This window comes from Somniosus microcephalus, chromosome 2, assembly GCF_052327205.1.
Source record: "Somniosus microcephalus isolate GS21.2 chromosome 2, FLI_Smic_1.0, whole genome shotgun sequence".
NCBI lineage: Eukaryota > Metazoa > Chordata > Chondrichthyes > Squaliformes > Somniosidae > Somniosus > Somniosus microcephalus.
Genome location: NC_140988.1, coordinates 210373845 through 210395346, shown reverse-complemented (window position 1 = coordinate 210395346; position 21502 = coordinate 210373845). Strand labels below are relative to the sequence as shown.

Below are 21502 nucleotides of genomic sequence, written 5' to 3'. Positions count from 1 at the left end.
GCAGGCTGGGGAAGTGCAGGCCTCCTCCTTCCGTTAAGGAGGAGCTGCCTGCACCCGGCCGTGGCCCGCGCAAATCTGCTTAAAAATGAGCCCGGCACCTCGGACAAGTGCCGGGCTTGCATCTGTTCCGGGGGGGGGGGGTGGGGGAGAGAAGTCCGGGGAGGGAGCTGCGGGCAGGCGGCCGGCGGGAAAGCGGCCGGCCGCCGCGGGGCCTTTAATGCGCCGGCGCTAACTGCAGTAAGGCACCTCTGACAAAACGCTGGTTGCGGCTGCCACGGGCGAGGCGGCCGCAACTCAATTTCGGAGTTCGGGCGGGTTACCACGGCAACCGGGACGCTGCGCACACCGATGACGTCATCGGTGCCGGCACAGCGCTACCGGAGCAACGCCGATTTAGGGCCCCAGGGAATTTCACTACTGGCCATAACTCCGGCGCAAGGCCCTCTAGCGCCTCAAATGAGGCGCTAAGGCGACTGAATTTTCAGCCGATAGTTTTTTGGTGAAAGAAGCAAGCGAGGGGTATAAAAGATTCTAGCAGTAGTATTTTCTTTCATTTTTTCGATTGAATGGATTTTTTGTATCCTGTCCATTCCTATTTAAAATATACTGAAGAATTAGTAAGTTATTCTGCATCCCATCCACAATTACTGCCAATTGTGTTTTTTCTTCAACATATAGAAGAATGTAATATCTACATGAACAGTGGAAACTTCAATGAAAAATACTGCTTCGATGTAAAAATCAGCCTTCCTGCAAATCTACTTGTTCAATGTGCAAAGCTGTACCAATTAACTCAACCAATATCTAAATTCCTCCTGCTCATTAAGAGGTAGTTGAGAGATTTGAATTTTATCCCACTGCCTCCCCAATTTAATGCATCACGGAGTGCTTTATGCTGAAAGTTAACGGCAACCTTGCCTCTGCTGAACGGCCATGTTGAGCTCTGTTGAATATGAAACTTTATTTGTACTCTCAAACCTCTTGAGGTTGCATTTGCTTCATATCAAGATGACCGGATCTAAGCACAGTTCCCCCGAGTCTATGGTGAGGGTAGTCTTAAATCAGTTCATGCGCTGAGAAGTATAGAATTAGATTTAATTAAATTGCTTGCCTGCTTTCATTTAAAGCACATTTGCTACAAATATTAATATTAGTCTAATGCAAATCTTATTCTCCACAGCTCCAGACAAAACTGAGGTCAAGAGGAAAGAGATTTTCCTTTGGAATTTAATTAGAGTAAATAACTCCTCATTCTTTATCTTTACCAACATCAACAACTGAGCTGAAAATTGACAAAAAATACACATTTGTAAATGCACGTATAAACAGGATCTAATTCTGTTGCTTTGATCACTCAGCAAGGATAGAGTTTGATTGATGCTTCCTTTCCAAAACATACCGGAGGCTACCAGACTCGTTCTGTTAAAATTGTTACAACCAATTATCTAAATAAAGAAACACCTATGCTTTGGATAGAAGGACCCATCAATGAGTCTTATCCTTGTTTTTAACATGTGTCTCACTGTACAAAATAACTGGCACGTCCCAAACAAGTAATGTCCATGATAGCAATTCAGAAATGAATAATTTTCTAAGTGAGACAGTTTCCTTGAACAATACATCATGGAACCAACTAGGGAAAAGGCTATTTTAGATCTTGTATTGTATAATGAGTCAGAGTTAATTAGTAATCTCATAGTGAAGGATCCTCTGGGGAAGAGTGATCATAATATGATAAAATTTTACATTGAGTTTGAGTGTGAAATACTTCAGTCGGAAATGAGAGTCTTAAACTTAAATAAAGACAATTACATGGGTATGAGGGGCAAGTTAGCTAAGGTAGATTGGGAAATTAGATTAAAAGGTATGATGGTAGATAAGCTGTGGCAAACATTTAAAGAAATATTCTAAAATTCTCAACAAATATACATTCCATTGAGAAGTTAAAACTCCATGGGAAAAGTGATCCATCTGTGGCTAACTAAGGAAGTTAAGGATAGTATTAGATAACAAGAGGCTCATAATGTTGTGAATAATAGTAGTAAGCCTGAGGATTGGGAGAATTTAGAAGCCAGCAAAGGATGACCAAAAAATTGATAAAAATGGAGAAAATAGAATGAGAATAAACTAGCAAGAAATATAAAAACAGATTGTAAGAGCTTCTACAAGTATGTAAAAAGGAGGGGAGTAGCAAAAGTAAGCATTGTTCCCTTAGAGGCTGAGACAGGTAAAATTAAATTGGGGAATAAAGAAATGGCAGAGGCTTTAAACAAATATTTTGAATCTGTCTTCACAGTAGAAGACACAAAAAGTATACAAAAAATAGTGGGGAACCAAGGGGCTAATGAAGGTGAGGAACTTAAAGTAATTAATATAAAGTAGAGAAAAAGTGTTGAGAAACTAATGGGACTAAAAGCTGACAAATCCCCTGGACCTGATGGCCTAAATCCTAGGGTTCTAAAAGAGGTGGCTGCAGAGATAGTGGATGCATTGGTTATGATCTTCCAAAATTCCCTAAATTCTAGAACGGTCCTAGCGGATTGGAAGGTAGCAAATATAACCCTGCTATTCAAGGTAGGAGGGAAAGAGAATACAGGGAACTACAGTCCAGTTAGCCTGACATCAATCATCAGGAAAATGCTGGAATCCATTATTAAGGAAATGGTAACAGGGCACTTAGAATATCATATTATGATTAGGCAGAGTCAACATGGTTTTATGAAAAGGAAATTGTGTTTAACAAATTTATTAGAGTTTTTTGAGGATATAACTAGCAGGGTAGATAAAGGGGAACCAGTGGATGTAGTATATTTAGACTTCCAAAGGGCATTCGATAAGGTGCCACATTTTTACACAAGATAAGGGCTCATGGGGTTAGAAAGAAAGACTTGCATTTATATAGCGCCTTTCACGACCACCGGACGTCTCAAAGTGCTTTACAGCCAATGAAGTATTTTTGAAGTGTAGTCACTGTTGTAATGTGGGAAACACAGCAGCCAATTTGCGCACAGCAAGGTCCCACAAACAGCAATGTGATAATGACCAGATAATCTGTTATTTTGTTATGTTAGTTGAGGGATAAATATTGGCCAGGACACCGGGGATAACTACCCTGCTCTTCTTCGAAATAGTGCTGTAGGCTCTTTTACGTCCACCTGAGAGAGCAGCCTCAGTTTAATGTCTCATCCGAAAGACAGCACCTCCGACAGTGCAGCACTCCCTCAGCACTGCACTGGAGTGTCAGCCTAGCTTTATGTGCTCAAGTCCCTGGACTGTGACTTGAACCCACAACCTTCTGACTCAAAGGCAAGTGTGCTACCAACTGAGCCACAGCTGACAGCTAAGGTAAGGTATTAGCACAGACAGAGGATTGGTAGAGTGTAGGGATAAACGGGTTATTTTCCGGTTGGCAGGCTGTAACTAGTGGGGTGCCACAATGATCAGTGCTTGGGCCCCAGCTAGTTACAATCTATATTAATGACTTAAATGAAGGAACTGAGTGCAATGTATTCAACTTTGCTGATGATACAAAGCTAGGTAGGAAAGTAAGCTGTGAGGATGATGCAAAGAGCCTGCAAAGTGATATAGACAGGTTAAGTGAGTGGGCAATAAGGTGAGGTAGGAAGAATCGAAAAACAGAATATTTTTTAAGTGGTGAGAAACTATTAAATGTTGGTGTTCAGAGAGATTCAGGTGTCCTCGTACAGGAAACACAGAGAGTTAGCAGGCAGGTACAGCAAGCAATTAGGAAGGCAAATGGCAGGTTGGCCTTTATTGCAAGGGGTTGGAGTACAAGAGTAAGGAAGTCTTACTGCAATTGTACAGGGCCCTGGTGAGACCACATCTGGATTACTGTGCACAGTTGGTCTCATTATCTAAGAAAGGACATACATGCCTTAGAGGCGGTGCAACAAAGGTTCTCTAGATTGATCCCTGGGGTAAGAGGTTTGTCCTATGAGGAGAGATTGAGTAAATTGGGCCTATACTCTCTGGAGTTTAGAAGAATGAGAGGTGATCTCATTGAAACATATAAGATTCTGAGGGCGATTGACAGGGTAGATGCTGAGAGGTTGTTTCCCCTGGGTGGAGTCGAGAACTAGAGGATATAGTCTCAAGATAAGGGGGTGGCCTTTTAAGACTGAGATGAGGAGGAATTTTTTCACTCAGGGTTATGAATCTTTGGAATTCTCTACCCCAAAGGGCTGTGGATGCTGAGTCGTTGAGTATGTTCAAGGCTGAGATAGATAGATTTTTGGACTCTAGAGGAATCAAGGGATATGGGGATCGGGTGAGAAAGTGGAGTTGAGGTCTAAGGTCAGCTATGATCTTATTGAATGGCGGAGCAGGCTTGAAGGGTTGTATGGCCTACCCCTGCTCCTAATTCTCATGTTCTTATGTGAGGGAGGATAATCTTCCTCGATGAACATCACGAGACCTGTACCGCGGGAGAATTTTGATCTTTGATGACTGCTTCAATGTTTGAGCCTTTGAGATAGTGTTGGTAATTGCTGCTTTGCTGATGATGCCTGCCTCGCTGTTGGCATTCAGTACTTCAGCGAGTAGCAATGAAATCCAAAGTGTGGCAAATGTCTCATAGCTAAGAATGCTCTTTCCAGTGTTGCACAGTTTTTAAAAATTCAGTTGGCTTTTTTTTTAAAGACACAGTAGCCTACTGGTTATGATACTGGACTAGCAACCCAGACGTTATGAGTTCAAATCCCACCACGGCGATTCGGAATTTCAAAAAATGACCATGAAAGCAGTCACACAGACGTGCAGCTCAAAACTGGGCATCCATGAGATGCTGTGAGCCATCAGCAGCAGAATTATATACCAACACAATCTGGGATCTCATGGTTTGGCACATCCCTCACTCCTGATCGGCATCATGCCGAGATATTGACTTGTGTTCAATGTGGCAGCCCCAGGCACACCTTAAGGTGAGACACCAACCTAGTGAAGCTGTTACACACCACCTGCATACAAAACACCAAAAGCAGCAAGTTCTAGACATAACAAAATAGTTCAAAAGCCAATGGATCCGTAGTCCTACCGCATCCAGTCAAGAATGTACAGTCAAGGAACTAACGGTAGCAGAATGAAGTGTTTGCAAGTGTCTTCTGCCTAAAGTGCCATGTGGGTAATACTAGTGGGGCCTCCATTTGACAGATGCCAATGTTCAACAATTTGGTTTACTCCACATGACATAAGAAGCAGCTGAGTACCCTGAATATAGGAACAGCATCTCAGGTCATTGAAGACCTGTGCAATAGAACCTGCCATCCCTGCCCAAGTTGCTTCAAAACAGCTATGATATTAGTGCCTGCCCGACAATGAAGTACACACGAAAAATCAGCATTTTTACCAAGGGGAGGACATTCAATAATAGTCCAGAGGACCACATGGTAAAACAGGCAGGCAAATGGGCTCCTGCTTTTTTTTAAATGGTAGGAGCTTGACTGATGCTTCAGTAGCCATTTGAACCATAGGACCTTTTGTGAATCCATGACTTTGCCCAGATTGTGTTTTAGGATTCGCCCAGAAACGCCCATCCCAGGTGCATAAGGTCTGCTTTCCATGATGCCAAATAGTTCTTACTTCTTTAAACCTGCACAGCCTGCAGTTTGATAACAGATCATTCTCATCGCTTAAATCATGGTGATTATAATATAAAATAGAAACATAAAATGCTGGGAACACTCAGCAGGTCAGGCAGCATCTGTGGAGAGAGAAACAGAGTTAACGTTTCAGGTCGATAAGCTTTCATTAGAACTGGAAGATGCTAGAGATTTAATGTTAAATCTCGAACATCTTTCGGTTCTAATGAAAAGGTCATCAACCTGAAATGTTAATATTAGTTCAGATTTCCAGCATCCACAGTTTTTTGCTTTTGTTATGATGATTATAATGTCTGGTCCCAACACGTATTGATAAAGTGACGCTTTACTGTTCTCCCTGTTATTGAAAAGTTCTGTGCTGCCAGTTAATCCCATTCAGCAACTGAATTTTAAGCACCAACTTTACAGGTAAGATAGATAAAATGTTGTACATATTGTAAAATTGTGAGGACTGTCACTAGAGGGTGCTGTATTAGGGCCACACAGTCATTGTCGAACTGTCCACGTCATTTTCTATGGACACATTGCTTGCCTGCGTCCCAGCACTGGATTAGAGCAACAATACTCCAACTGCTCTTTCTAAAATTACAGTGACACCTGTGATAGGGACTGTAGTCATGTGACTGCCAGTCTCTTTGTCCTGATTTATATTTTGTCTTTTAACAATTTGCTATCCTAATGAGTTTACCTAGTGAGTAGCTGAGCCACACAGACCAGGAAGGTTGGGACTGTGTTGACTAGTATAATCTCAACCAGGCAACAGTAAAGGTATTAAAATTAGCCCCCTGGGTTAGGGAGGAGAAAATTGGTCAGAAAATTCTGATTGTAAAGGGCAGAATACAATCAAGCTTGGCTGTGAATCGCCTTGCAATCAAATAGTTTTGTTAAGCCCTAGTCAAGGCTCATATATAAATAAGGACACTGGATGAATGGTGTTGGAGGATGGCTTGTATCTGTGGACTGTACCCCAGCAAGGAGTCAATGCTTTGAGAAGAGGAGGGTGGGGCAGGGGCAGAAATTGGCAGAGAATAAAACAAGTAGTTAAATGATAATAGGAGCAATTGAATATTTTGCATCTCAGTATTAATTGCTCTTTAACTATGGCAAAACACAATCCACAGTTGCAGCTTCTAGTCTTACCTGATTTAATTATTATTTCTACAAAGCTGCTTAACAGAATTTTGTTTTTACTTAATTTCCTACATTACAACAGTGACTACACTTCAAAAAGTACTTCATTGGCTGTAAAGCCTTTTGGAACATCCGGTGGTCACGAAAGGCGCTATAGAAATGCAAGTCTTTCTTTTTTTCCTTTTCCTGTCGCACCAATATTTTACTACAAAGTACTAATCACTAAAGAGACATCTAGTGGTAGTAACAGAGCAGTACACATCAAAAGGCAATACTAACATCTGCACAATAGACTTGCTCTACTTCCTATCAGTGCTGTGAAGCAATTAAAATGCATAATCTAGGCTATTGTTTTGATAATGTTTAAGAAATAAAACAGCTACCATAATTTATTTCATTTGTGCCAGTAATGATAAACTAAAAGAAATGTTTCAGTGTTGTGGACTAACAAACAAATGTTAATGGGCCATTTCACAAGAACAAGGAATATACAAATGATGCTTTGCTGATAAACTGCATGGACAGATATTTTACCAGCAGGTCATTGAGAAAGCAAATATATGGTTAAATAAAAAGCCAGTTCCATTTATAGAATGCTAAATGTGCACTGTTCATTAATCATCGCAATTCTGGGGAGAAGCAAAGATCTGCAGTGGCTATGAACTATCCTAGTTTAGTATGTGTTACTTGACTTGGGTAATAGAGAGAGGAAATACCACCGACAGTGCTGGCAATAGTAAACCTAGTCACATTTTGTTGAAGAATTATAGCTCCCACCTTTACAAAGTTTGATGGGTAAAGCACATGTTTTTATACAAGTAGAGACACCAGTGGATTGAATTACTGTAATTGCACCTGTTTTGCATATTCAAATTGGGTCATCCCCATAACCGACATCGGTAAAATTACCATTGGCATCACTATAGAAAATATTATACAAGAATACATTGTAAATAAGTTCTCATTCCTCTAAATGCTAAACAGTTTTTTGTCTCATCAATTTTCCCCAACGAGCTTTTCCCCTTCTCTTTGAGAGGGTTGATTTGTTGTTGCATTGTCAGCTGGCTATTTCACACCACAGGGGAGGGAGGAGCAGAATACCAGCCCCGCTCCATCCTATCCTCACCCAAAGTCCATGCATCTGTACTTTCAACAGAGGCTCGTTGGATAATGATCAGGAGTGGAAACGCTGCCCTATGTTTGCCCTCTTACTCCAGCTGAGATTAGCTAATGGCACAGACTGTGGATCAAAATGAGAGCTTTTTGGTCTGCATGGCTCAGCTAGTCACTGGATAAACTCACTGTAAGCTGAAACATAATCAAAATATATACCTTTTAAAACCCATTGTCAAAAAGGAAGAATCCTGTTTAAATGTCTGCTTTAGTTTGAAGGAGGGCATTCTCCTGTAAATTAATATTACCATTCCAGCTGTATTGATGAAGTATGTGGTAAGCACTGAATCAGAAAATAGGTAAAAATCCTAAACTAAAGTAATGGATTTAATTTTAGGAGATGTTGCTTCTTAGCCAACTGTTTAATGATAACAATTCGTACTCACCATTGAAACTGGCTCCATTGGGTCTTGTTTGCCAGGCAAATGGTCAAACATAAGCATTTTGAGCAAGTTGCAGCCCCAGCAAGAGTTGAGTTTTCCGTCTGTCAAAAGAAAAGGAAAGATCTTAAACATCAATTGTGAACTCATTCCGTGCCTACACATAAAGCACAACCCAAGTGGATTAAGCACCTGTGAGAAGCATGCCAGACAAAGCGTGTGACATGTGGCCTGCACCTAGAACTGGGGAAGTATCAAGCAGTTTGGACCCCCTTCATGGAGGGCTTTACAATATGTCCCCGCTCACAAACCGCACAACACATCCCTGCAGAGGGAGCGACGGGTTGATGCCAATGAGGGCACACTGCTATTGGTCTTCAGTTGTATAGAAAGAGCAACCCACACCCAAGAAAAGATGGGATAGCTCATGTGCTGTGCCTGCCCCCACCCTGTGCCTGCCCCCGCCCTGTGATCGGAACGACTCTCAAGTGTGTTGAGAATATATCAGTGTGAAAGCTAGTGTATGATTTGTCTCTTTTGTAATGAAAAATGTTAAACTTAAAAATGATTTATACCTGGACCATAAATTGTTTAAATGTTTGCCAATTTTTCTTTTTCAGCTTATTCTCCGTTTGCAATGTTTGGCTTCTTGAAATAAAATATTTATATAAAAATTGCATGTGTAATTATTCTAATATATTAAATGGTTACTTTTTCTGTTTTTTGAGACAATGCGACCCAATATAACAGAAAGGACTCAACGCAAGTACGTAGCACAGTGCAATTTAAAAGCTGCACTTTATTTACTAACACCATTATATCGTACATCATCCACTAATTACTAATTACACACACTTGCACCCAAAATACACCACCCAATGGGAAGTATAGATCTTTTGGGAGATTTGGATAAAGCAACAAAGTGGGATTTATCTGAACTGCAATACAAGACAATTCAAAGGAAAACTATCTTCATGCATAAAAGTATCCCAGACACTTTGGCCGTGAATTTAATCGCGCTGAGGGGGCAGGTTTGAAGGCGGGTCCGCTGTCAAAATCGCAAAGATTGACAGCGGATAGGAAACCCGCTGTCATCCCGCCTCCACACAAGTCTCCCAGGTGTCGGGTCTGTCAGCACAGAACTGACCCGACACCAAGTGGCAGGGGATACAATTTAGCTATTTAAATGGCTTGTAAAAGAGCCAATTTAAGAGTATTTTGAGGCTTAATCTAATTTTACCTTCTCCCCCACTGGTTACCCGCTGTTTGGGGAACATGCCAGCTCAACCTGGCGTATTTTGAGTCTGCTCTGATGCTTGTGATAAGCTGACAGCTGCAGAAGGATGCCATGTTGCAGATGGTGAGTTTCAGAGCACGGAAAATGTTGGTTACTGCATTTTTAATACATATAGAGATTTCTTTAGCTTACAAGTTTTTAGATCCAACTGTATGTCCAGTGCCACCTCACTGGGAAAACCTCTCTCACCAGTGACAGATCGCTTCTGTCAGCTCACCTGCAGCAGCCATCTATTGCAGCAACATCAGAGCCAATGAAGCAATCAGACCTTGGTCCTCCGAATCCTTCCACAATCAGCCCCAACACCAACATCACCAACCATCTCTGCCATCACCTGATGCTGCACTGGACACAGGGCATCAGCCCCTAAGAACATTGCTGGCTGGGAGGCCAGCGATGGCATCACCATGGCCAGATTTACTTCACTTGACACTGTAAACCCTGGCTGCCACATGATGCGCCAGGTTGACACCATCCCACACCAGCGCCGTGAAGCATCCTTTTACTGCCCAAGCCGTTCCATGCACACTCATCACTATAGCGGGTGGGGGGGGGGGGGCGGAGTTATGACTGAACAATCACTGAAACTCAGTAAGACTCGTCTCAATGTGCGCTCAGATCTGTCCAATAGGGGGCACTTTTTGACAAAGAGATTTCACTGTATAACAACGCATTACCAGAAACTTCACATGAACATTGGCTAAACTTCTCAAGTGCCTACCCTTGTGTGTTGTTAGTTGGTATGCTTGCAGTAAGATGAGGGTGAGTGCGAGGGGTGGCTAGTGAGATGGGGAAGTGTTAGAGTAGATAGAGGGGGTTAGGTGGAGGTGCAAGATAAGTTGGTGCCCTGGGGAGGTCTCTTCCACCCTTGGAAGGAAAGAGAACCTCCCTGCGTGCTGTGACTCCTTCCATAAGCATATGGAGGGAGTCATTGGAGAGCCTGGGTGCAAATGTTCACCTTTGTGCAGTGATTGTCAGTGTTTGCAGCACCTCAATGCTGTCAAACACTGACAGAACAACTGTCAATCTCCAAGTGGATGTGGTCCCTTTAAGGAAACTGGCTGTTGACGCGTCATCAAATGAGATGGACATGAATAACTATAGGAAGGGTGTGCTGGCCTTTGTTAGAAATTGAATTTGTCATGGCAGAAGTTATGGTGTGACTGGTCTCCTCACCCACCCAAGCTCGAGGGAGGAATTATGCTCTCCAGAATAGAATAGGACAATCTTTTAAGGGCAGCAACAAAGCATCTTTAATTATCACTCATTCCAAAGGTAAAAGCAGCAAAAGTGATCATTTGGCAGAACCCGACTGACACAGTTGCCTGAGGAGTTCTTGTTACATCCAGATTGTGTTGGTAACATTTTATTTTAAATTAATGAGTTTCAAGAAAAACAAATCAGATCTAAAGGAAAGGAAAAAACGTGCATTTATATAGCTCCATTCACGACCTTAGGATGACCCAAAGTGCTTTACAGCTAATGATGTACTTTTGAAGTGTAGTCGCTGTTGTAATGTAGGGAAATGCAGCAGCCAATTTGTGCACAGCAAGCTCCCACAAACAGCAATGTGATAATGACCAGATAATCTGTTTTAGTGATGTTGGTTGAGGGATAGGTATTGGCCCAGGACACCGGGAGAACAACTCTGCGTACAGCATATGAACAACAAAATGATTATATATGGTTTCTAAGGAGAAGGTGCCAAGGGGATAATCTTGTGTGCATACGAGTGTGGGGGGGATTCTTGCACAGAAAACTGTTGGTGTTGTGCCCATGAATTTCTGTTATGAGCTGCTGGCCGGCAAAGAGGAGGAATTCCTAGAGTGTATACGGGATGGTTTCCTGGACCAATATGTCGAGGAACCAACTAGAGATCAGGCCATCTTAGACTGGGTATTATGTAATGAGAAAGGATTAATTAGCAATCTTGTTGTGTGAGGCCCTTGGGGAGGGGCAATCATAATATGATTGAATTCTTCATTAAGATGGAGAATGAAGTAGTTGACTCAGAGACTAGGGTCCTGAATTTAAATAAAGGAAACTACGATGGTATGAGGCGTGTAATGTATATACCTTTAAGGGGGAGAACTATGTTTTACAGCTCATGTATACTGCAGTACCGGCCGTGACCACACCTGTATACAACACTGAGTAGTAATCTGTACAGTTCAGTTGCAGTGTGAGCCACGTTGAGTAAACACCTGTTGTACCGTTCTCCGCAGTCTGTGTCTTATTATACACGGACGCAACATTGGCGACAAGGCAGGTTCGAACCTACCTGCAACTCTGCATCACCTCCCGGGGATTCGTTCCTGGAGATCAGTGGATTGGAGGTCAAGGCCAGAGACTCGGGCGTCGACCACGGGCAACCGCCCAGTCATCCAGCAGAGACTCGAGAATTGCGGGGGAGGCTGTCGAGAGCCAGGCTTGGCTTTTCAGTCGAGGTGGTCCAGCGAAACGGGCTGGCAACAGGTAGTGCGCAGACCCTTCCCGGACAGCGGCGGGCTAGAGCCCGACCGAGCGGCACAGCAAAGGGCCGAGCAGCGTCGACGGGGGAGAGAGAGAGAAGGCAGAGCGCACAGGGCGCAGCCGGTGTTCAGGGGCTGAGCAGCGTCGGAGAGAGGGAGAGAGAGATGCGCAGAAACCAGCAAGGCGCCGCCATTGCCACGAGGACCGCCGAGAGCGGCGTTGGCAGCAGCGCAGGAGAAGCGCGCGAAACCTACAGGGTGCAGCCATTGCCACGAGAACCGCCGGGAGCGGCGTCGGCAGCAGCGGGGGAGGAAGGAAAGCGCGGGAGACGCCATTTTAAGCCATTGGGAGGCGCCATTTAAAACCACACCCAAAATGCCGAAGAGTGGCAGTATCACCGCATTTGACAATGAAGTCGAAGATTGCACTACATATGTCGAACGAATAGAGGTGTACTGCAAGGTAAATGGGGTGTCAGATGACAAGAAAGCGTCGGTATTGTTAAATTTAATGGGTGCAAAGACGTATGGTTTATTACGAAATCTAGTAACCCCAACGAAGTCAATGGAAAAGAGTTTTGAAGACATAGTAACGATACTAAAGGAACATTTAAACCCCACACCGCTGCTGATAGCAGAAAGATTCAAGTTTCACAAACGGAACCAGCATAAGGATGAAAGCAATGCTGATTATTTGGAGCAGGACTGGCAGATACATTAAGGGATAAGTTTGTGTGTGGGCTTCAAAGTGAAGGAACCCAGAAACGGCTTTTATCTGAAAAGGACGTTACGCTGGAAAAGGCTTTCAGCATTGCGGTATCATATGAAGCAGCAGCACGGGGCGCTGCAGAGATACAACAGAGACCGCAAGAATATGGCACAAACGAAATGTCATATGGAACAGAGAAGTGCTATCGCTGCGGCAGAACAACACACGACCAGAATGATTGCTGGTTCAAAGACAAAGTGTGCAGACAGTGTGGAAAAGTAGGACACATAGCACGAGTCTGCAGGTCAGGAAAGAAAACCAGCAATAAGAAACCAACCAGAGGAAAGTACAAGATAACGGAGAATAGTTCCGACGAACAAAAGAGTGATAACGGCTCCGAAAGCAGGGAACTGAGTTGTCTGAAACTACATAATGTGATCACAACGGAGGATCACCGAACCATTTGGGTCACTCTCAAGATAGCAGGAGTCCAGGTAAAGATGGAATTGGACACAGGATCAGCCCTAACAGTCATAAACCGATGGGACTACGAGCGGCTATTCTCACACATACCCTTGAGAGACACAAAAATTATTTTGAAGACGTACACGGGGCAAAAAGTCTACACCAAAGGAAAAATAAGGGTGACCGTTATATATAACGGTAAGGAAACACCAAAACTAGACCTGTATGTATTGCAAGATGGAGGACCACCATTACTGGGACGTGAATGGATCCGGAAAATACAACTGGATTGGCATTCCATACAGGCACTGACTGTGGCTGACAAAAAGGATGACGACGTCACACCTGGGCGACTGTCAAAGATCCTAACTGACGCGAAAGAAGTGTTCCAGCAAGGGCTCGGAACACTAAAAGGCATGACAGCGACGATTAAAATTGAAGAAAACGCAAGCCCAAAATTTTTTACGGCCAGACCGGTACCTTATGCGATCCGCCCAGCCGTCGAAGCAGAGCTGCAGAGTCTGGAATGTTCAGGTGTACTGTCCAAGGTAGACTGCAGCGAGTGGGCTACACCCATCGTCCCTGTGATGAAAAAGTCGTTGAGCAGCATGCCTGGGGAACCAAGGAAGGTTCGCATCTGTGGCGACTTTAAGGTTATAGTGAACCCGGTCCTTCACACCGTACAATATTCACTTCTGCGGATTGAAGATATTTTTGCCTCGCTATCTGGAGGGAAACGCTTCACTAAGATTGATCTGGCCCAGGCATATCTGCAAATGGAGGTAGAAGAAGCATCAAAAAAATACCTCACAATCAACACCCATAAAGGTCTCTACCAACACAACCGGCTGGTATTCGGGGTAGCATCAGGTCCGGCTATTTGGCAGAGGGCAATGGAACAAGTCCTGCAAGGGATCCCAGGGACCCAGTGTTATTTGGACGACATGTTGGTCACGGGCGAAAATGACAATGATCACCTTGCCAACCTGGAGCAGGTGCTCACTAGATTGCAGGAATATGGGCTCCGAGCTAACCGCCCCAAATGCGAGTTTTTTAGAAAACAGATCTCGTATTGTGGCCACGTTATCGATAAAGAGGGGTTACATAAGTCCCCAGAGAAGATTGAGACAGTAGTCAAGGCTCCAGCACCGGAAAATGTGTCACAACTGAGGTCGTTCCTCGGGCTGGTAAACTACTACCATAAGTTCTTGCCAAACTTGCCTACAATACTACACCCACTGAATACCCTACTGCAAACTGGGGTGCCATGGAAGTGGAGTGACGAATGTAGACGAGCTTCCCAGAAGAGCAAAACGCTAATCACATCGAAAGAGGTATTGGCCCATTACAACCCAGCATTACCAATTCGGTTGGCATGTGATGCGTCACCCTACGGCATTGGAGCGGTGCTGTCGCACAAATTCTCGGACGGCTCAGAGAGGCCAATAGCCTTCGCGTCACGATCACTAACCTCAGCCGAGCGTAACTACGCTCAGATTGACAGGGAGGCCCTCAGCCTAGTGTGGGGAGTAAAAAAGTTCAATCACTATCTGCACGGGCAGAAATTCACCTTACTGACTGATCACCAGCCTCTTGTCTCCATTTTTAATCCGAAGAAGGGCGTTCCGGTGATGACTGCGCAACGACTACAAAGATGGTTACTTTTTCTAGGGGCACACCACTATGAGATTGAATATAAGGGCACGAAACAGCATGGAAATGCTGATGGGCTATCACGCCTGCCACTGCCTACTGCGGAGGAAGCACCAGCAGTGGATCCTGTCGAAATATTCCATTCGACTATAGTTGAAAACCTTCCGGTAACTAACGCTTGTATCGAAAAGGAAACCCGAAATGACCCGACACTGTCTCGGGTATATGATTTGACGGTGAAGGGATGGCCAGCACATGGCGACTCACTGTTGCCAGCATTCTCGACAAGGAGAGAACAGCTGTCGGTGTGCCGGGGGACCTTGATGTGTGGATCCCGAGTGGTAATTCCACCAAAGTTAAGGGATAGAGTGCTCAATGAGCTTCATGAGGGTCATCTGGGAGGGGTAAAAATGAAAAGCCTAGCCAGGGCTTATGTGTGGTGGCCGGGAATCGATAAACAAATTGAGGACCTGACCAAGAGCTGCTCAGGATGCCAGAAAGTCCAAAATGCACCACCACAAGCCCCTCTACACCCATGGGAGTGGCCCTCATCTCCATGGCAACGGGTGCATATTGATTTTGCTGGTCCATTCATGGACTCAATGTTTTTAATAGCTGTGGATGCGCACTCGAAATGGCCTGAGGTCATCAAAATGTCCTCCACCACCACGGAGAAAACTATTGCAGTCCTACGGACCATTTTTGCCAGGAATGGCTTGCCAGAACAGATTTGCTCCGGCAACGGACCACAGTTTGTGTCCGAAGAGTTCCGGAGGTTCTTGAAAAAGAATGGGGTAAGGCATTACACATCCGCCCCGTATCATCCAGCCACAAATGGATTGGCTGAGAGGTTCGTACATACCTTTAAGAAGGCAACAAAGGCTATGTACAATGACAACATTCCGCTGCAGCGCAAGGTGGACAATTTCCTGTTCGTCTACCGGAATGCGACACATGCAGTCACCAACCAGGCCCCAGCCATGATGTTCTTTAACCGAAGGTTAAGATCTCGCCTGGATTTGCTCAGACCAAACATACGAAGAGATGTTGAGAGTAAGCAATTCCAGCACATCCATGAGAAGCCAACAAGGAGCTTCAATGTAGGGCAACCAGTCTTGGCCCGCGACTACCGAACAGAAAAATGGCAGCCAGGAACGATATGCACACGGCAGGGGCCACTAATGTACACAGTGGACGTTGGGGAGAGCATCGTGAGACGCCATGCTGACCAGATCCTAGAGTCACAGGAACAAGTCAACCCCATGCCTCGCCCATACGTACCTGGTGATGAACCCGACGTACAGGTCGCATCTACCCCAGAAACAGTAGCATCGGAAGCTGATGAACCAACCGACGACAGGGGGCCAGAATCGCCTCCGCACCAAGAGCAAGACACTCGGGAAAGGCGCTATCCAGAAAGGATCAGGAAGCCTCCCCAAAGACTGAATATATAGACTATTTTCAGCTTATGCTGCATGTTAAAAGTGTTAATTGTAATTAGTTTGATATTTAATTGTTAAATGAGTGTTATGGTACTGTTAACCTAAAAGGGGAGGAATTGTAATGTATATACCTTTAAGGGGGAGAACTATGTTTTACAGCTCATGTATACTGCAGTACCGGCAGTGACCACACCTGTATATAACACTGAGTAGTAAACTGTACAGTTCAGTTGCAGTGTGAGCCACGTTGAGTAAACACCTGTTGTACCGTTCTCCGCAGTCTGTGTCTTATTATACACGGACGCAACAAGGCGCAAGTTGGCTAGGATGGATTGGGGAATGTTACTTAAAGGGTTGATGGTGAATAGGCAATGGCAAACATTTAAAGATCGCATGGATGAACTACAGAATTTGTTCATCCCTGTTTGGCATAAAAATAAAACAAAAAAGGTGACTCAACCATGGCTAACAAGGGAAATTAGGGATAGCATAAGATCGAAGGAGAGGACATATAATTTGGCCAGAAAAAGCAGCAAACCTGAGGATTGGGAGCAGTTTAGGATTCAGCAAAGGAGGACAAAAGGATTAATTAAGAGGGGGAAAATAGAGTATGAGAGTCAGCTTTCAAGGAACATAAAAACTGACTATAAAAGCTTCTATAGATATGTGAAGAGAAAAAGATTGGTAAAGTCAAGCGTAGGTCCCTTGCAGTCAGAATCAGGGGAATTTATAATGGGGAACAAAGAAATGGCAGACCAATTAAATATATACTTTGGTTCTGGCTTCACAAAGGAGGACACAAATAAACTCCCAGAGATGTCGGGGAACATAGGGTCTAATGAGAGGGAGGAACTGAATAAAATCAGGGAAATGGTGTTAGGGAAATTGACGGGATTGAAGGCCAGTAAATCCCCAGGGCCTGATAATCTACATCCTAGGGCACTTAAGGAAGTGGCCCTAGAAATAGTAGATGCATTGCTGGTCATCTTCCAAAATACTATAGACTCTGGAACAGTACCCATGGATTGGAGGGTAGCTAATGTAACCCCACTATTTAACAAAGGTGGTCGAGAGAAAACGGGGAATTATAGACATCGGTAGTGGGGAAAATGCTAGAGTCCATTATAAAAGATGTAATAGCAGAGCTTGGAAAACAGTGACAGCATCGGACAAAGTCAACATGGATTTACAAAAGGTAAATCATGCTTGACTAATCTACTGGAATTTTTTGAGGATGTAACTGGTAGAATAGAAAAGGGAGAACCAGTGGATGTGGTGTATTTGGACTTTCAGAAGGCTTTCGATAAGGTCCCGCATAAGAGACAAGCGTGCAAAGTTAAAGCACATGGGATTGGGGGCGAGTTACTGACTTGGATAGAAAACTGGTTGGCAGACAGGAAGCAAAGAGTTGGAATAAACGGGTCTTTTTCTGAGTGGAAGGCAGTGACAAGTGGGGTACCACAGGGATCGGTCCTAGGACCCCAGTTATTCACAATATATATTAATGATCTAGACGAGGGAACTAGATGTAATATCTCCAAGTTTGCAGATGACACAAAGCTGGGTGGGCATGTGTGCTGTGAGGAGGATGCAGAGAAACTCCAGTACGATTTGGACAGATTGGGCGATTGGGCAGATGCATGGCAGATGCAGTATAATGTGGATAAATGCAAGGTTATCTACTTTGGTGTCAAAAACAGGAAGGCAGATTATTATCTGAACGGCAATTGATTGGGAGAAGGGGAAGTGCAATGAGACCTGGGTGTCCTTGTGCACCAGTCGCTGAAGGTAAGCATGCAAGTGCAGCAGGCGGTTAAGAAGTCAAATGGTATGCTGGCCTTCATAGCGAGAGGATTCGAGTGCAGGAGCAAGGATGTCTTGCTGCAGTTGTACAGGGCCTTGGTGAGACCACACCTTGAGTATTGTGTGCAGTTTTGGTCGCCTTATCTGAGGAAGGATGTTCTTGCCATGGAGGTAGTGCTGCGAAGATTCACCAGGCTGATACTTGGGATAGCAGGAATGACATATGGAGAGAGATTGGGTCGATTAGGCTTATACTCGCTAGAGTTTAGAAGAATGAGAGGGGATCTCATTGAAACTTATAAAATTCTAACAGGACTAGACAGACTAGATGCAGGAAGGCTGTTCCCGATGGCGGGGGAGTCCAGAACCAGGGGTCACAGTCTAAGGATAAGGAGTAAGCCATTTAGGACTGAGATGAGGAGGAATTTCTTCACCCAGAGAGTGGTGAACCTGTGGAATTCTCTACCACTGAAGACAGTTGAGGCCAATTCATTCAATATATTCAAGAAGGAGTTAGATATATTTCTTAAGGCTAGGGAGATCAAGGGATATGGGGAGAAAGTAGGGACAGGGTACTGAATTTGGATGATCAGCCATGATCGCATTGAATGGCGGAGCAGGCTCGAGGGGCTACTCCTGCTCCTATCTTCTATGTTTTTAAAGTTTGGGGTGCTCAGTAAATGATCACCTCTACGTGCAATCATCATACATCTCTAGGTAGAATTTTTGCATGGTTTTGTAGATGGCCATTTCCAGCGTTTCTCTGGAGTTTCTGACAATCTTCCAGCCTAAGTTACGGCGAGTGATTAGAAAAACCTGTGCGGGAACGGCAGGTGATAGCTGGAGAAGCAGAGATTGACCTTAGCGGGCCGCTTTTCATGGGTTTTTCTTCTCCCAGCAGCTCCATTGATACCGAATATCAGCCGGCCAACTTTTTTCCAGTAGCAGACAGCTGACTGCTTAGCCTGCTTGTGCAGTCCTGCGGTAATGCTTTCCACTTGCTAGCCTGTAGGCCCATGAGCAGAAGTGAAAGTTGCGACTACAGTAACTTGTGTCAGATGATGTAAACGGGATAAATTCCACAGCACCGGAAGGTCGAGAGTATTGCAGAACCACTTCTGCTTAAAGCAGTTCTGTAAAATATAGGAGCATAAGGCAGACACCAGAGGGATCCTGCCCAACCCCAAGGCACTATTAAGAAGATTAGTTTGGGAATAGCAAGAAGGATGATAATAAAAGATAAGGATTGGATCCACCACACACACAGACACACATTTAAATAAACAACTATAAAATGGGAATGCCATACACATAAATGTGGCTGTAAGGCAGCATCTAGTACTTTCTGCACAATATCCGAAGGAGATGAGACTATATACCAATAAATCTGAAACAAGGGATTGAAATTGTAGTGCGTGATTTTAGTAAAAGGCATGACAGATAACATGTTTGTATGACGTTTCTCTGTCCACTATTTTAACAAAGAAGTTAATCAATTTAAAATAAATGGTTAACATCTTTGTTAAATTAGCAGACAAATGAATGAGTTCATTGTTGTGTCTGTGTATAATAAGACACAGACTGCAGGAGAAACGGTACAACAGGTGTTTACTGAATGAGGGTTATGTTGTGTATGTCCCTTTAAGGGAATAACTGGTCTCAGACTGCAGTACCGGCAGTGACCACCCCTGTATAAAAGGCGCTAGCAGCCTTCTGTAGTTTCAGTTTCCAGAGCGTCTCCATTCAGTAAAGACTTGTTAAACCAACTCCTGCATTCCGTGTCTCCATTAACACACGGATTTAATACTGGCGACGAGTAAGAAACGAACTTACCTGCAACTTGGCAGCACCTCAGACGACGTTATTGAAGGTCGAAGCCAGAAGAAAGAAAAAAATATATAATCCAAAGAAACTCGAGAAACGGGCGTCGACCATGGGCAACCGCCCTCCAAATCATCGGATTGAAAACTTGCAGGGGAGACTGTCAAGAGCCAGGCTTGGTTCCCCAGTCTGTGGTTTCCCAGCTAATCGGGCTGGTGGCAGGTAGTGCACTGATCCTTCCTGGGCTGCGGCGGGCTAGAGCTCGATCGGGTGGCTCTGCAACGGGGCCGGGCAGCAAGTCGGGAAGCAGAGAGAGAGGGTGGAGCACACAGGGCGCGGCTGGTGTTTCGCAGCGGGGCAGCGTTTGGACCTAAGAAGAGGGAGGGAAGTGTCCCAGAGGGTCCGCTCCACGACGGGAACGGTTAAGAATAAAAATACCGCGGAGAGCGGCGTTGACAGCAGCGGCAGCGGCGGGAAAGCGCGGGAGGCGCCATCTTAACTCGGCGGGGAAGAAGGAAAAGCGCGGGAGGCGCCATTTTGATCCATCGGGGACGAAGGAAAAGCGCGGGAGACGCCATCTTAGATTTTCAAGATGCCAAAGACTGGCGATATCACTGCCTTCGATAATGCAATAGAAGACTGGACCACGTATGTGGAAAGAGTCGAGGTATATTGCGAGGCAAACAAAATAGCCGAGGAGAAAAAGGCATTGGTATTGCTAAATTTAATGGGCGCAAGAACGTACGGCCTATTGCGGGACCTGATTACTCCAGCCAAACCGAAGGCGAAGAGTTTTAACAAAATTGTTGCTGTCCTACAGGAACACTTAAATCCTACACCGCTGCTGATAACAGAAAGATTTAAATTCCACAGGAGAAATCAGCATAAAAATGAGAGCAATGCTGATTACCTTACGGAACTACGCAAGCTATCAAAGCACTGCCAGTTCAGAGCAGGACTGGCAGATACCTTATGGGACAAATTTGTCTGTGGACTCCTGAGTGAAGGAACCCAGAAGAGGTTACTCTCAGAGAAAGAGCTGACACTAGATAAGGCTTTCAGCGTGGCAGTATCGTACGAAGCAGCAGCAAGGGGAGCTACGGAAATACAACAAAAGCCACAGGAATACAGCACCCACGAAATGACACGGGGATTTGCAAAATGTTATCACTGCGGCAGAACAAACCATGACCAGAAGGACTGCTGGTCCAAGGACAAAATATGCAGGCAATGCGGAAAGATGGGACACATTGCACGAGTTTGCAGGTCTGAGAAGAAGACCAACGACAACAAAAAGGCTACTAAGGAACCGTACAGGAAAGTACAAAAGATGACGGACAGTAGTTCCGAAGACCAGATGAGCGATAGTGAATCCGGGAACAAGAGACTAAGCCATCTCAAACTTCACAACGTAATCACAAGAGGATCACCGAACCATTTGGGTCACCCTCATGATAGCAGGGTCCCAAGTCAAAATGGAATTGGATACAGGATCAGCTCTAACTGTCATGAATCGACGAGACTACGAGCGGCTATTCT

At 44.6% G+C, this 21502-nt stretch overlaps 1 protein-coding gene across 2 annotated transcripts in view; it reads right to left on the bottom strand.

Annotated features, from left to right (window-relative positions):
- The window catches only part of LOC147123192 (Krueppel-like factor 3), a 119375-nt gene that overhangs the window by 53560 nt on the left and 44313 nt on the right, over positions 1 to 21502 (bottom strand). For both annotated transcript variants that reach the window (XM_085968599.1, XM_085968610.1), the window contains exon 3: positions 8309 to 8406. In XM_085968599.1, the coding sequence (XP_085824725.1) occupies positions 8309 to 8365 (57 nt within the window). In that variant the 5' untranslated portion in view covers positions 8366 to 8406. The remainder of the gene's footprint in view (positions 1 to 8308; positions 8407 to 21502) is intronic.